This window comes from Apteryx rowi, unplaced genomic scaffold (genome assembly GCF_003343035.1).
Source record: "Apteryx rowi isolate R43461 unplaced genomic scaffold, aptRow1 scaffold_450, whole genome shotgun sequence".
NCBI classification, from domain to species: Eukaryota; Metazoa; Chordata; class Aves; order Apterygiformes; family Apterygidae; genus Apteryx; species Apteryx rowi.
Window position 1 is genome coordinate 123,998 of NW_020450706.1, and position 13,247 is coordinate 137,244.

Consider the following 13,247-nt stretch of genomic DNA (forward strand, 5'->3'; position numbering starts at 1 on the left):
GACAGGCACACACGATGGAAGACAGACACAGCATGATGAAGGATGGTCACGGTGTGATGGATGATGGGCACAATGTGATGGACCCCAGGCACACATGATGGATGACAGACACAACGTGACAGATAATGGGCACACAGGACAGAGGATGGGCATGCTGCGATGGACCATGGGCACACATGACAGATGACAGTCACAGCATGACGGACAATGGGCATGGTTTGACGGACCACAGGCACACTTGACAGGTGTGGTACGTTGAACAACAGGCATGCTTGTCATGCAACATCCCAGTGTACTGTAGGACATGTCACAAGACCAGTGAGCTGGGCCGAGCCTGCAGGAGCATGGCTTGCCCCAGGAGGGTCTGTGGCTGCTGCAGAGGCATGTCCGACCTCATGGCTCTGCTCTTGGGCAAATCATCCCAACACCCAGTCTCCTCTGAGTGGATGGCACTTGGCCAGGCATCCTTCTGCAAGGCTGATCCTTGGGCATGGGTCAATGATTGATAGACCTGTCTTACAGTGAGGTTAATGCAGAATATGATTCTGTTTTGGGTTGGATGTAGTGGTCACACTGGCTGTTAGAGACTCATGTCCACGTCAGTGAGCAGAGGTTCACAGCCTGGGAGGGCTACACGCCTGCAATGCTGGAGGTGTCCCGACAGTGGCGGCTGTGCCAGGGCCAGTCCTGGGGTGCATTTCCCTGGGCATGGTGGCAGGGACCCTGTGAGCAGGGGAGCCTCTCTCTGCCTCCTCTCACAGCAGGGCTCCCACCAATAAGGCGTTGGAAGTCCATCAACCATCTTCTGCTGCCCCCTCAATCTGCCTCCCCATCTCAGTGGGACATCCCCTCTGTGGACACCTGGTGCCCAGATCCCACTGGAGGACCCCAGTACCTTCCCTCCCTCTTCCTCTTGCAGGTGAAGAAAAATGGGATTGCCCATCAAAGTAAAGTACAAGAGCTGCTCAACTTCCCCCAGCTCGTGGAGCACATGAGCGGCTCATGCCATGCCTTGCTGGGACACGGCGCAGGGAGGCACGACCTGCCCTGAGCCCTGGGGTGGACAACATGCTCGGTGTGCACGCTGTGTCTGGCAGCATGGAGACAAGGGGGTGGACTGCAGCCCAGGGCATTCATCGACCTGGGGCCAGAGAGAGCCACCTCGACCCATGCTGAGCGGTGGCTTATGCCATGGCTGTCGCAAGGGGCAGGCAGGGGGACCGGCTGTGCTGCCAAGGTGGCTGGAAAATGCTGGGGACATTTGTCTGCGGTAGCCAGCCCTGCAGGCAAGTGTTTCCCGGAGTGTCTGCCAATGGCGCCACCGACGTGCAGGGYGGATGCACGGAGTCAATGAGGGGCAGATGCGGCCCCAGAGGGAGATCACCTGCAATGAGAGGGCTGAGGCGGTGGGGCTGGTGTTAGTGGCACATTAACCAGGAGAGGAGGCGGCCGGGGGCAGAGTCCGTGCTGGTGGCGGGGAGAGCACCCTGCCCCGGGGTCGGGGTCCGCAGGGGTTGCCGGACTCTTCTGGCCGCGGCGATGCACAGCGCAGCGGTGCGGGGTGCCGCGCGGGCCGTGCCTGCTGCTCCTCTCCTCCCGGCTCGGCTCCGGGGGCCACCGCAGCGCACCATGGCTGCCAGCCCGCTGCGCATTGCCCCTCCAGAGCGGCTGCGCCAGCCTCTGGCCGTGCCACAGAGGCTGCTGCTGGGGCCGGGGCCCAGCAACGTGCCCCCTCGCGTCCTGGCCGCGGGGGGCCAGCAGCTCCTGGGCCCCATGCACCCCGAGACACTGCAGGTGAGTTGCCTCCTGGCCCTGCCTGCCTCCCCTCCCCTCCTCATCCTCAGCGTAACCCCGCTACGCAGCCCCTCACCCATGCCGGAGAGCCTGTCCTGCAGTGGTGAGGTGCCTACAGGGCTCAGCCGGGACAAGGGCTTTCGTAACGGCACCGGTCTCTTGCTGCCCACCACAGATCATGGACGAGATCAAGGCAGGCATCCAGTACGCCTTCCAGACGCACAACCCGCTGACCCTGGCCATCAGYGGCACCGGTCACTGTGCCATGGAGGCTGCCCTCCTCAACCTGGCCGAGCAGGGCGACGCCGTGCTGGTGGCCGTCAACGGCATCTGGGGCGAGCGCGCAGCCGACATCGCCGGGAGATTGGGTATGCCGGGGGGCAGCCGGGCTCCAAACCGCACCAGCATTGCTCAGGGTTTAACTGACTGCTCACGGGGTGGGATGCCCTCGCCCAGGAGATCCTGCCCGCTGTCCCTGTCCTGGGCTGCCATGGCTGGAGACACTGCTCGGGGGTCAGCAAAAAGCCCCGAGTGATGCCTCTCTGCTTATGGTAGTTCATGGGTTTTCCACTGGGCAAATTCCCAGGAGGCCAGACCCTGGCCAGTGGCTCCACTCCTGGTTAATATGTGACTTATTCCCCTGTGGAGCAGGAGGAAGGGCCGAGTCTCACTCTCGCTCTGCCCAAATCCCTTCCAGGAGCCAATGTCCATAAGGTGCTGAAGCCCCCAGGCGAGTACTTCACCCTGCAGGACATTGAGGAGGTGAGTGCTGGTCGCGGACAGCAGGGTTCCTCCTGGCCCACCAGCCCCGGAGCTGAGCAGTTCATCTCCATCTCTCTTTCCGTGCAGGGCCTGGTGCGGCACAAGCCCTTGGTGCTATTCATCACCCACGGCGAGTCCTCCACTGGCGTGCTGCAGCCACTGGAGGGGCTGGGCGAGCTGTGCCACCGGTCAGTGGGCAGCAGGTGTCTGTGGGACCCCAAGGTGGCAGCCCGTGCCCAGCTGGGCATCTGGGACTGGAGCAGGGGGATTGATTCGTGACACATGGCCTTGGGGGGCTGGGACACCCTCAGCTGGAGGAAGAGGGGAGGGAGGAAGGGMGCAAGAGCAGGAGGAGGTGGCAGGAGGCCAAGGCTGAACTCTGTCCTCCCTCAGGCACGGCTGCCTGCTGCTCGTGGACTCAGTGGCATCGCTCGGAGGGGCGCCCATCCTCATGGACCAGCAGGGTAAGAGCCATGGGTGCTGTTGGGGGCACCTGGGTAGACAAGAGGGTCCCGCACACTGGGGGTTCAATCTGGGGTGCAGAGGGGGAGATTGAAGCAGGATCAGCTCCGCCACCTGTCAATCCATTCCAGTGACACTAGAAACTGGTCTGGCTGTGGCCAGACACCTTGTGGCCATTTCCACCCCTCGGTGGGTATGGCCAGAGGTGCCAAGGTGTCCCTCAAAGGGGGCCAAACACAACTAGGTCACCGCAGCATCTGTGACCCACCCCATGCTCCCCGCACACCACTCACGGCAAGGCAAAACGCAAGCAAGACCTGGGGGACTCAACACACGTCTCCCGCCAGGGAGTCCCTGGGTCTCTGAGGAGTTTTCTCTCCTTTTGTGCAGAGATTGACATCTTGTACTCAGGGTCTCAGAAAGTCCTCAGCGCCCCCCCTGGCAGTGCCCCCATCTCCTTCAGTGAGCGAGCCAGGTAAGCGCAGCCCCGTCCCCTCCGTGGGCACTGGCCGTGGAGAGCGGGAATGGGGCAGGCCATAATCCCCTCTCCCTTGCCACCCATCTGATCCAGCCCTGCTAAGGAGAGCTCTCCCAGCACCGGGTCTGCTGGGCTCAGGTCCAGGACCTGTGCCGGCTACATCTCCACGCAGTGATGCCGGCCCTGGGGCTGGCACTGAGAGCTCTGCAAAAGCCGCTCCCTGCTCCATGCTGGCCCTGGGCCCGGAGCTGCCCTGGTATTCATTTTGAGGAGGCCCCGACACAAGGCAGAGCCACAGCCTGGAGCTGGCATGGGGAGATGGGGTGGTCCTTGCTGGGGGATCCCCAGGGTCCAGCTCAGGCCCTGTGTTCTGCTCCACCAGGGAGAAGATGCTGARGAGGAAGACGAAGCCTCCCTCCTTCTACCTAGACATGGGTTGGCTGGCAAACTACTGGGGCTGCGATGGCAAGCCACGAATGTGAGGGGAGGCCATCCCGGGACAGACGGCCATGGGCATCCCAATGCATGTTGCTTCCCTTCTCCCAAGATCCTCCCAGTTTGCACCCCCTCTTCTACCAAAAGAGCTCTCTCCCCCCACCCCTGGTGCCCAGCATGGGTCCCCTCCCCAGCACAGCCTTCGCCCAGCTGGCGGGTCACCTGCCCTGCAGGGATCGGTCACACCGGCTCCTCCACGCAGGGCTCTGCCCCCTCTCCCTGTCACCCCCACCCTTCTCGCGGGCTGCCCTGGGTGCTTCACTCCCCTCCATGCTGGCTGCAGTGGAGGTGGCAGAGCCTGGCTGCACCTCAGGCCCTGCCACGAGCTGGAAGTGCTGCTCCGCGACATGCCAGGGACGAGCCCACCAGGGTGCTGCTTGGGTTTTGCAGGTACCACCACACGGCGCCAATCAACAGCTTCTTCAGCCTGCGGGAGGGCTTGGCGATGCTGGCTGAGCTGGTGAGCAGCACCCAGGCTCGGCGCGGGGAGAGGGAGAGGGCAAAGCCCCAGGGGATGGCAGAGCCCGGCACTGCTTTCATTACTGGAAGAGTCTGGGTGAAAGAGCGCGCACCTGGAGGTCTTCGGCAGCAGTGGTGACCTTCTCTCTCTTTTATGGCCACCCCGGCACAGGGCCTGGAAAGCTCGTGGGAGCGCCACCAGWCCAACTGTGCCTACCTGTGCAAGGGGCTGCAGGACCTGGGGCTCGAGCTCTTCGTGAAGGAAGAGGTAGGTCTGGGGCAAGCCCATCCTGCTGGGACTGGGTGCATGAGGACACAGCGTCATTCCTCTACCAGAGACTTGGCCTGGGTGGGTTTTGATGCAAATACCCCAGTGGTTTCACAGATGGAGAAGAATATCYCAAATTTTCCCTGCCCCGAGATGCTTTCTCCTCCCAGGCTGCAGGGCTCCTGGGGGACTGGAAAGTGGCCAGAAGCTGCAGATTTGACCCTGTTTCTATCTTCTCCAGAAGGCAAGACTTCCCACTATCACCACCGTCAAAGTGCCCGAGGGCTATGACTGGAAGGAGATCACGGCCTTTGTCATGAACAAACATGCCATCGAGATCGCTGGGGGCCTGGGCCCCTCAGCAGGCAAGGTGGGAAGGGTGCTCCTCTCCCCACTCCACTGCTCCAAATTCACGCTGTGGTCCCCTGGCAGACATTGAACCCAGATGCTGCCAGAACCCAGATTCCGCACTGCCAGAAACAGGCTGCATCCATCAGTAGTGCGCTCCGAGATGAACTGATGGTCCTTGGATGCTAGCTACATACACCTAATATAYGGTCATATCCAATTGCCTGCAGCAGGGCACATGAGTTCTTAACCCTACAGAACTGCTGCAACATGATTGAATAACTGCACACATAATTAGTGGGRTGACATCTTTATCATCGCTGAGAGGAAATGCACATTAAATACAAATGAACAGGAGGTGCACGTGCATGCACACACGCCCCCATGCACAGCTGCTCCCTTGCACGCCCCTCACTCTGCACCGTGGCTGGAGGGAGCCTTTRCTCTGCTGCCAGCGTTTCTGCTCTGCAGAGGGGAGACGGGGGGCCAGGGCACAGCCCTGAAGGTCTGTGCTGCAGTGAGAAACCTGTCTGTCTCCTCCCAGGTTCTTCGAATTGGCATCATGGGCTACAACTCGACCAGAGCCAATGTGGACCGGGTGCTCCACGCCCTGCGAGACGCCCTCCAGCACTGTCGCCAGAGCAGGCTGTGAGCGCCCCGTGCCRCGGCTGCAGACGGGGTCCAGCCAAGGTGTTGCTCCCTCCACTCCCRTCCTCGGATGGTGAGTGGGCAGAGGGGCTCCTCTGGCTCCCCAGGAACCCGGCAGCAAATGCTGCAGCACCCGGCAGCCAAAGCGGAGTGGCACAGACTGAAGGGGAAGGAGAAGCTGGTGACRATGGCAGGATCTGCCAGGGGAGGCAAGAGCTGCGGCTCGGCAGCCAGACAGCCAGGGCTGTGTGGGACCTGTAGGGCTGGGAGGGAAGAAGGACAATATGGCCAGTCCTTGGCCCCAGTGCCGTCAGCTGCACCGGCTGGCAATGTCTCCCAGCATTGCAGCGCAGGACACTGGGCCTGCATGTGTGGGTGGAGGGGTGGACAGCGCAGGGGACCCCGAACCCGCACCCACACTGCCCGGGGAGCCATCCGGCAGGGTGAGGCCCACAAGAGCAGCATGTCAGTAGGACACTGCGCAGGTGTGCGAGATGTGGTTACATATCCTTCTTCCTGTCCCTCTTGTAGGGTTGCTTCTCACACCCAATGCCCTGGCCCCCTCACCTCCTCCGTTCACCCTTGCCCCAGGGCATGATAGCCCCACTGCAAGCTGACTCTCAGGCCAGAGGCAGGATCCACCTTCTGGTCCCTTCCCCTCCTGTCCCTTTCATCACCATCRCCCTTGGCTGGTCCTTTCCTGAAGCGCAGCAGTGCAGAACAGCCATATTCTCAACAGCAAGTATCCAGTGATGTGAAACACCTGTTCCAGAGCCCAGCTGTAACTGGGGGAGCTGACAGGCCATGCACCCACACCCAGCTGTGACGAACATGTGCTYGTTCCCTGGTACCATCTTTCCTGAATAAAGTGACATAGCACCATGSGGCTCCCTGACTCCTGTAGCTTGCTTGGGCTCTCCGAGCTGTGAGACGAAAGGTGCAGTCAAAAGAAGCACCACAAGGGCACACCCTTGCCCAGCACAGGGCAGCTTGAGAGCCGTCTGCAGGAAGGAGGCAGAGAGCTGGCTCAGTCTCTCCAGCTGTCAGAGGAGAGAAAGGTTTCTTGCCTGTGATCTTTCCTCTTCTGGTGACAATGTATTAAGGTCAGCCACAGCCTGATTTCCCTTCTCCCTGCAGGGAGCTCGGGGTGCTGGCAGAGAAGGGCCTATGTGGTGAGGAAGGCAAATGGGGAGACACTCGGATGGGCTGGCAGTGGGGCCCCACTCAGCTCTGGACSGGCACTTCTCTCTGGGCCTTGGACAGGAGCTGGGACATGGCCGAGCAGCGCGCGTGGTCCTGGATCCGGTACACCTGGAACTGAGCAGACACATGCTGGGAGTGAGGGGAGAGGGTTTCCTGCTCTGCTTGAGCACAGAGCACTCTGGGTGAGTCCCTCTGCAGCCTCCCACAGCTGCCAAATGCCACAGTGGGCTGGGCAGCACATGCCAGCGATGGCCAAGGGCAGGGGAGCTCTTGGAAGCAAATTCCAGCACACCCTAAACTGCCCAACCGTGCACTGCCTCATTTTGGCAACACCAGCCAAGCAAAACCCCTGGGGTCTCTGGTGTCCCCTCCCAGTTACCTTGCTGAGCAGGATGTCGAAATAGGCTGTGCCCCAGTAGGCCTTGTCCTTGGCTGGGAGCTCCAGGAGGGCTCTGATGCCGGGATCYGCCCGCAGGCCATCAGTGTGCACAGGGAGGCCAAAGTGGAAGCGGAGGAAGCGACGGGGGTCCCAGGCAAAGCCCTCCACCTTGCAGTACAGCAAGCTGAGGTCCAGAGGCTCTCCTTGGAACAGGTTCTCCTCTGGGTGCAGGAAGTGGGGTAAGCATCGAGTGGCCAAGCAGCAGAGGAGGATCACCAAAAGCCTGTAGACCGAGCCCTCCAGGTCCTGCCAGTCCTCTGGCGAGGGAAACAGCTCTGTGCTCCACAGCAGCACCATCTGTGGGGAGCGAGAGTGGCAAGGGGAAGCTGTGGAGTGCGGGCAGGGCTGGGCTGCAGTGCCAAGGGGACTTAGGCACTCTCTACAAAGACTGTGCCTTCAAATCCCTTGAGTCACCATGCAACCATCCCCACATGCATGGAGCTGAGCTCTCAACACAGATATCGCATCTGGCTGTGCTCAGCATCCCAGTGACATGATAGGACTGTACAGTATCTCTGAGCTGTTGCTTCAGCTGCCTGCAGACTCAGGCTGACGTCCCTGCATCCCCCTACTCTCTGCTCACCTTCTGAAGTGTTTCTTCATCCCGCAAAGAGCCTCTGTTTTGGCTCTGAGACAGACAAGACTCTACATCTCAGCTGTGCAGCAGCTCTGAAATGATGTGCACAAGCCTTCCACAGACAGGAAACAACATTAAAGCACGGGGACTGCTCACAGTTTCCATGTCATATCAGCTGTCCACAGTGTATGTGAACCCCCTGCAATTACCACATCAGCTACCTTGTCACTGTGCTGAGAAGTGGCCCAATGACTGATACTTTCTGGTGCCAGATTGTAACGGAAAACACATACAGGGACAAAGCCCAGCATGGCCTGGACCAGGTACGTCCCTGCTAGCCCAGGGAGGTCTGTTTGTCCAGCCAGGTTTGTCGGAAGGAGTTGCCTTCTCCATTTTATGGTCCCAGGGCTGTAGCATATCCACATGACAACAGGGATGTCTTAGCGCTGCTGCCTTTACTTCCTCACTCAGTTCAAGAAAACTTTCAAGGCTCCAGCCAAGTAGAAGAACTAGGGTGAAACTCTGCACATGGTGGTGGGGCAGCCTGCATTTGATCAGAAATCAAAAGAAGATGCTTTTTGAAGGAAAAAGGCATACTGTGTCCTTTCTTAATTGCAAAAAACACAATMTAAAATAGAACCCAAGGGATTTGGGTTACTTTCAGCTGAAACCATTCTCTTGGCAGAAGACAGCTTTGCCTGCTTCTCCACCTCCACCCCAGCGAGACGCCACGAGACGGAGCACACCTCGATTGTGACACCAGGTGCCACCCCCGGCACAGCCCTTCCTGACCTGGCAGTGGCCCAGAGTGCTGCAAACAGGTTCAGTGGGGAGAGAGGGTTTGGTCAGAGAAGGAAATGCCACCCTCAGCCACGCGCAGGCACCTCCCGGCATGCCAGGACACAGGACAGCGTGTGGCATGGCAGGCACAGCAATGCCATCCCCAGCACTGTCCCTGAAGACATAAACTGTGCCAGGGGAGCTCTTAACACTCCAGGGTCTTTTGCACTGGAGGTTGCTGGTTCAATCCCCCAAGTGCCTGCTGTCTCCAGAGAGGGTAGCGTGCACTGGAGAAGGATCAAAGCACTCTAATCGTGGCCAGCAGCGTGCATCCTCTCTGGATGTAGCCATGGGCTGATATGTTCCAATATACTTAAATTGCTCTGGCTTTTTGTTTGGGCTCCTCTTCCAGTGGCAAGACCTCACTCAGCCTCAGTGAGGTCCGAGCCTCACCTCTGGCCAGGGAGCAGTTCTGGCTCTGCCCACACCTTGCGTTTAGCTGGGAGAGCTACACTGCCACAAGCTCTGGAGGAAGAACCTACCTTCAGGTGGTTGAACGTGAGGCCGCCTTTCTCGCCCTCCTCCCTCCAGTCCTCACAGTTGACCTGGTCGAGCAGACGGAGGCTGTCTAGACGGGGACCCTTCAGCGTGCCCACTGCATGGAGCAGCTTCAGGAMTGGAAGGTGATTGGAGGATCTGTGGAGAGAGGAAGGCAGAAGGCTGCTTTTTGGCACTGACGAATGCAGCATCCCATTTGGGTGCCTTGGGAGACAAGATACCTCAGAGCAGAGACCAAGTGTCGAGATATTGGCCTGGCTGCAACCAAACAGCCAGCACAGCCAGGCCCCCAGCAGCTCTGGGGACAGAGGTTTGAAGCAGGAGCCTCCTGGGGGCTGGCTCCCCCACAGATCACAGGAGCTGAGGGCAGTTTGCCCCCAGCAGCCATCCAGCCCCAAGAGTCGCATGTGGCTTTGCCACAGCCTGGGCTCCGTCCCAAACCTCCCAGGAGGATGGATCTTGGCCTTGCACCATATGAAGTGCAGGGACAGGCTCACCACGGGCACCAAAGGACCCAAGACCCCAGCCAGCTCCAGCCCAGCAGCTCGGCACCACCAAGCCCTTCAGACTCCCCTGGCCACCCGGTGTGGTCCCAACCACATAGCGTCCCTAATTCACTTTCTGCAGCCACCCCTGGCGAGAAAGGAGGGTGGAAGGGAGGACCCAGGAGATCTGCAGCGTAACCAGGGTGCTGCCGAGCAGCTCCTGCATTCCCAGGAGGGACCAGGGGGTGAGGTGAAGCAGGRCTGTGTTTCCTTATACAGCAGCTCTGTGTGTTTTGGGGAGTGCTGCAGGCTGTCCCAGGGGTGAGGCTGACCAGGYGGGGTTGGGCTGGACACCCAGCTTGTGCCCAGAATAATTTGGGCTAGTGCAGGCGGTTGCTCAGCCCCTCCTCGGGGCTGGGTAACTGTGCTTGCAGGCGAGGTGTGTGTCACCCCAGCTCTTTTCCCTCCCACAGCCCACACTGGGACGCATCTCTGCCTGCTGCTATGAGATGCCTGGACTTGTTCGCAAAGCCCTAGCAAGATAGTTACCACCCTCTGCACTGCTCCTTCTGAGGCTCAGCTTCCGGGAGCAATTTGGGGGCCTCCCCGGATGTCTGAACACCCTGTGTGGCATGTCCTGTCTKGGGAGGGTTCGGCGTGAGAGCCCAGCCTCTTGGGAATGTATCATACACCCCATGTCCCCCAAGGCCAGCACAGCCCCCACCAAGGGCTTGGGGGAGCTCTGCAGAGCCCAGAGCTCGTCCTCCTTCCCAGGCCACCAGGCAGGAAAATCACCCTGCAAGAGGCTGAGAGCATCAAACCTACCCTGGAAAGAGGGGTGTGCTAGGGAGGGACTCCACAAGGAAAGGTTCCCCCATGTACTCCCCCACCCTGGGGGATTTCCCAGGACCCTGGAATAGCTCCCAAAGTCATGGAGGGCCTGGCCTTACCCTGAGCTGCACCTGAGCTTGGGTGTTTGAGCTCAGCCAAAGATCTTGGCATGTTCCTGGTACTGAGCCCTCCGGTGCGGATTGCATTGCCCTCTTTCCTGGTGTTGCCTGAAATTTGGCTAATGTTTTTTGCACTGTCTCCGCCAAAACGGGACAGTGGTTTTGATCACAATTTTAATGATGAGGGGGTGAATTCACCCCAGCTGGCCACAGCATACTTCTACTTTCCCACTCATTTCTGCATGCTCCCGGGAGCACTGCCAGCCAGGGGCCCCCAGGACAGATGGGACATAAGCATGGTCACCATGTGCTGTGCATGTGACCCCATACAACCTGCTGTGCGCCACTCACCTCCAGCAATAGGGAGAGGCAGGGACAAAGTGGGCCTCTTGCATGGCCTTCCGGAGGCTGCCTTCAGGGAAGCCCCTGTCACTCCGCTGCCTGCYGAGCTCAAGCCACTCCTGCTGCCTCCTCACCACAGGGACAATGTTGAAGCGGATGGTTTTCCACCCRCCACGGACCAGCAGGGACAGCTCCATGGCATCTTCCTTTAAATTTTCAGCATTGAGGTCACCTAGACACGGAGAGTTCAGCCACATCAGAGGAGAAGGCCAGGTTCTCCTGCAGGAGGTTACCACAGCCAGTCCTGCAGGCTGAACCAGGTGCATGCCGCAGCACCCACAGGCTCATCCCACCCCATTCAGGTCACTCCTTGCCAGTGCTGTGGTTTGGCTGCAGTTCCTAAGAGAAGGCCGTTGATCAAACCCCTGTGTGGCCCTTGCTCGGGACGGATGAGCCTCGCTGCAGCGAGGCTCGGGGTCAGGCACAGCAGGAACCCAGGCAAGCCCCAGTCAGCAGAACAGTTTGGTGGCAGAACGGTGCCGAGAAAGACAACATGATCCAAGAAAAACCAATCAGGAGAAGGTCTCAGGCTGTGGGGATAGAGGAAAATCATGAAGGGCTCTGACTTGGCCAAGGAGACAGGAGGGGATGGTGGACTGCCTGGTGGGGCTGGGTTAAGAGTTTTTGAGACCCTCTAGTCCTCTAACATCACCTCTTCTCCATCAGAGCCAAGACTTACGTGAAAAAGAGCATTCAGAGACGGAAAATGTGTAAAGATGCCAATATGATCCCCACGGGCGTTCCCGGTGGGGCCCTTCCCCACCACATCCTTCCCAGAGACGGTGCTCCCGGCTGGGGCCCACTTGTGTGCAGGACCAGACYTGCGCCCCAGCCCCGGTCCAGCTCCGACACCCTTCCAGCTCGCCCTCTGAGCAGCCTCCTCCAGGGACCGGAGCGATCTGCTGCCAAGGAGCTTGAGGTAATGCACAGGGACCACCACGGAGCCCAGGCYCCTCCATCCCGGCCGGAGGCGGCTCCCGGCCAGGGAAGCCCCCGCTAGCTTACACACCTGGCTGAAGGAGGAAGTGGCGCTGGCAGTGCACGATGGCCGAAACAAGGAGCTCTTTCAGGCGCCGGAGGACTTTGCCCGGTACCAGGCACCCTGTGCCACCTGCCTGCTCCATCACACCTGAGGCATCTGCACTGGTCCAGTCCTTCAAACCGGTCTCCTGAGAGGGCACTTCGAGGTAACAGGCGCCCGCCACTGGACGGTGCCCGGGAACCGCGCTCTCGCCTGGGCTGTCTCCGGGCCGGCATGCCCGCGCCCGCAGGGCGTTGCCATCAATCCGCAGGGGCACCTCCAGGGTGACGGCATCCTCGGAGGCGCGGAGGGCGAACTCGAAGGCTTCCAGGTTCCTGCAGTAATYCACGAGGAAGCGGGGGTCCCGCTCGTGGACGTGCTCCAGCAGGGTCAGCAGGATGTCCTCGGCCTGCTGGAAGCGTTCCACCCGCTGCCCCTCGCGGGACAGGATGACGCCGAGGTAGCTACGCCAGCAGGACACGGGCGCTGCCATGGCCGGGAGCCAGCACGGCTCTGCGACGCTCCTGCTCCGAGCAGGAGCGGAAATATGTGGGCAGGGCAGGGAGCAGGCGCCGGGCGGGCGGAGGGAAGCTCCAGCGRGTGTTTGCCCGCGCCACGGCACTGCTGCAGGAGCACCGGGGCCAGCCGTGGGGTCCCAGCACGGGTGTCCCCCCCCCCCCGGCAGCGCCGAGCTGCCGCCTTGGCCAGCCTGTGCCGCCCGTGGGCCGACCGCCACGCTGAGGGGTGCCCAGCTGGTGGGTCGCACCGGTAGGATGCCGTGACCTGCCGGCCGTGGCTCTGCAGAGCACCGGGGGCGACACGCGGCCCCCAACACCCCACGCTCGCCCCGACCCCTGAGTGCCGGCAGGCCCCATCCCTCCCCCCGTGGGGGCCTCAGGCCTCCCCTGCTGCCCTCCCACCTCTCCTCCCTCCTCTGCCAGGGGGAAGGGGCGAGGGGCCGGGCCGGGGGTGCCGAGGGTGGGAGACACGGGGCTGCCCAGCCCGGCCCCACGCGTGGGCTCGGAGGGGGGCGCTGGCGGCCCCGCGTGTAGGCCCCGCCGTCCCCATGGCAACGCCGCGGCCTCGCGGTCGTCAGGGCAACGGCCGCGGGCACGCCG

At 61.0% G+C, this 13,247-nt stretch overlaps 2 protein-coding genes across 2 annotated transcripts; one reads left to right on the plus strand and one right to left on the minus strand.

Moving 5' to 3' along the window:
* The first annotated feature begins 1,539 nt into the window (after positions 1–1,539).
* AGXT (alanine--glyoxylate and serine--pyruvate aminotransferase) lies at positions 1,540–5,718 on the plus strand. Its single transcript, XM_026077391.1, has 11 exons — positions 1,540–1,794; positions 1,970–2,162; positions 2,492–2,556; positions 2,644–2,744; positions 2,950–3,020; positions 3,409–3,493; positions 3,879–3,974; positions 4,382–4,451; positions 4,623–4,718; positions 4,960–5,088; positions 5,611–5,718. Exons 1-11 carry the CDS (start codon positions 1,540–1,542, stop codon positions 5,716–5,718), a joined length of 1,269 nt encoding a protein of 422 aa, XP_025933176.1.
* A 1,220-nt stretch (positions 5,719–6,938) lies between these two features.
* Positions 6,939–13,004, minus strand: MAB21L4 (mab-21 like 4). Its single transcript, XM_026077398.1, is given in 7 exon segments — positions 6,939–7,031; positions 7,297–7,653; positions 9,256–9,409; positions 11,058–11,280; positions 12,118–12,649; positions 12,651–12,753; positions 12,982–13,004. Coding segments are annotated over 7 exon segments (1,485 nt in total).
* Between the last annotated feature and the right edge of the window lie 243 nt (positions 13,005–13,247).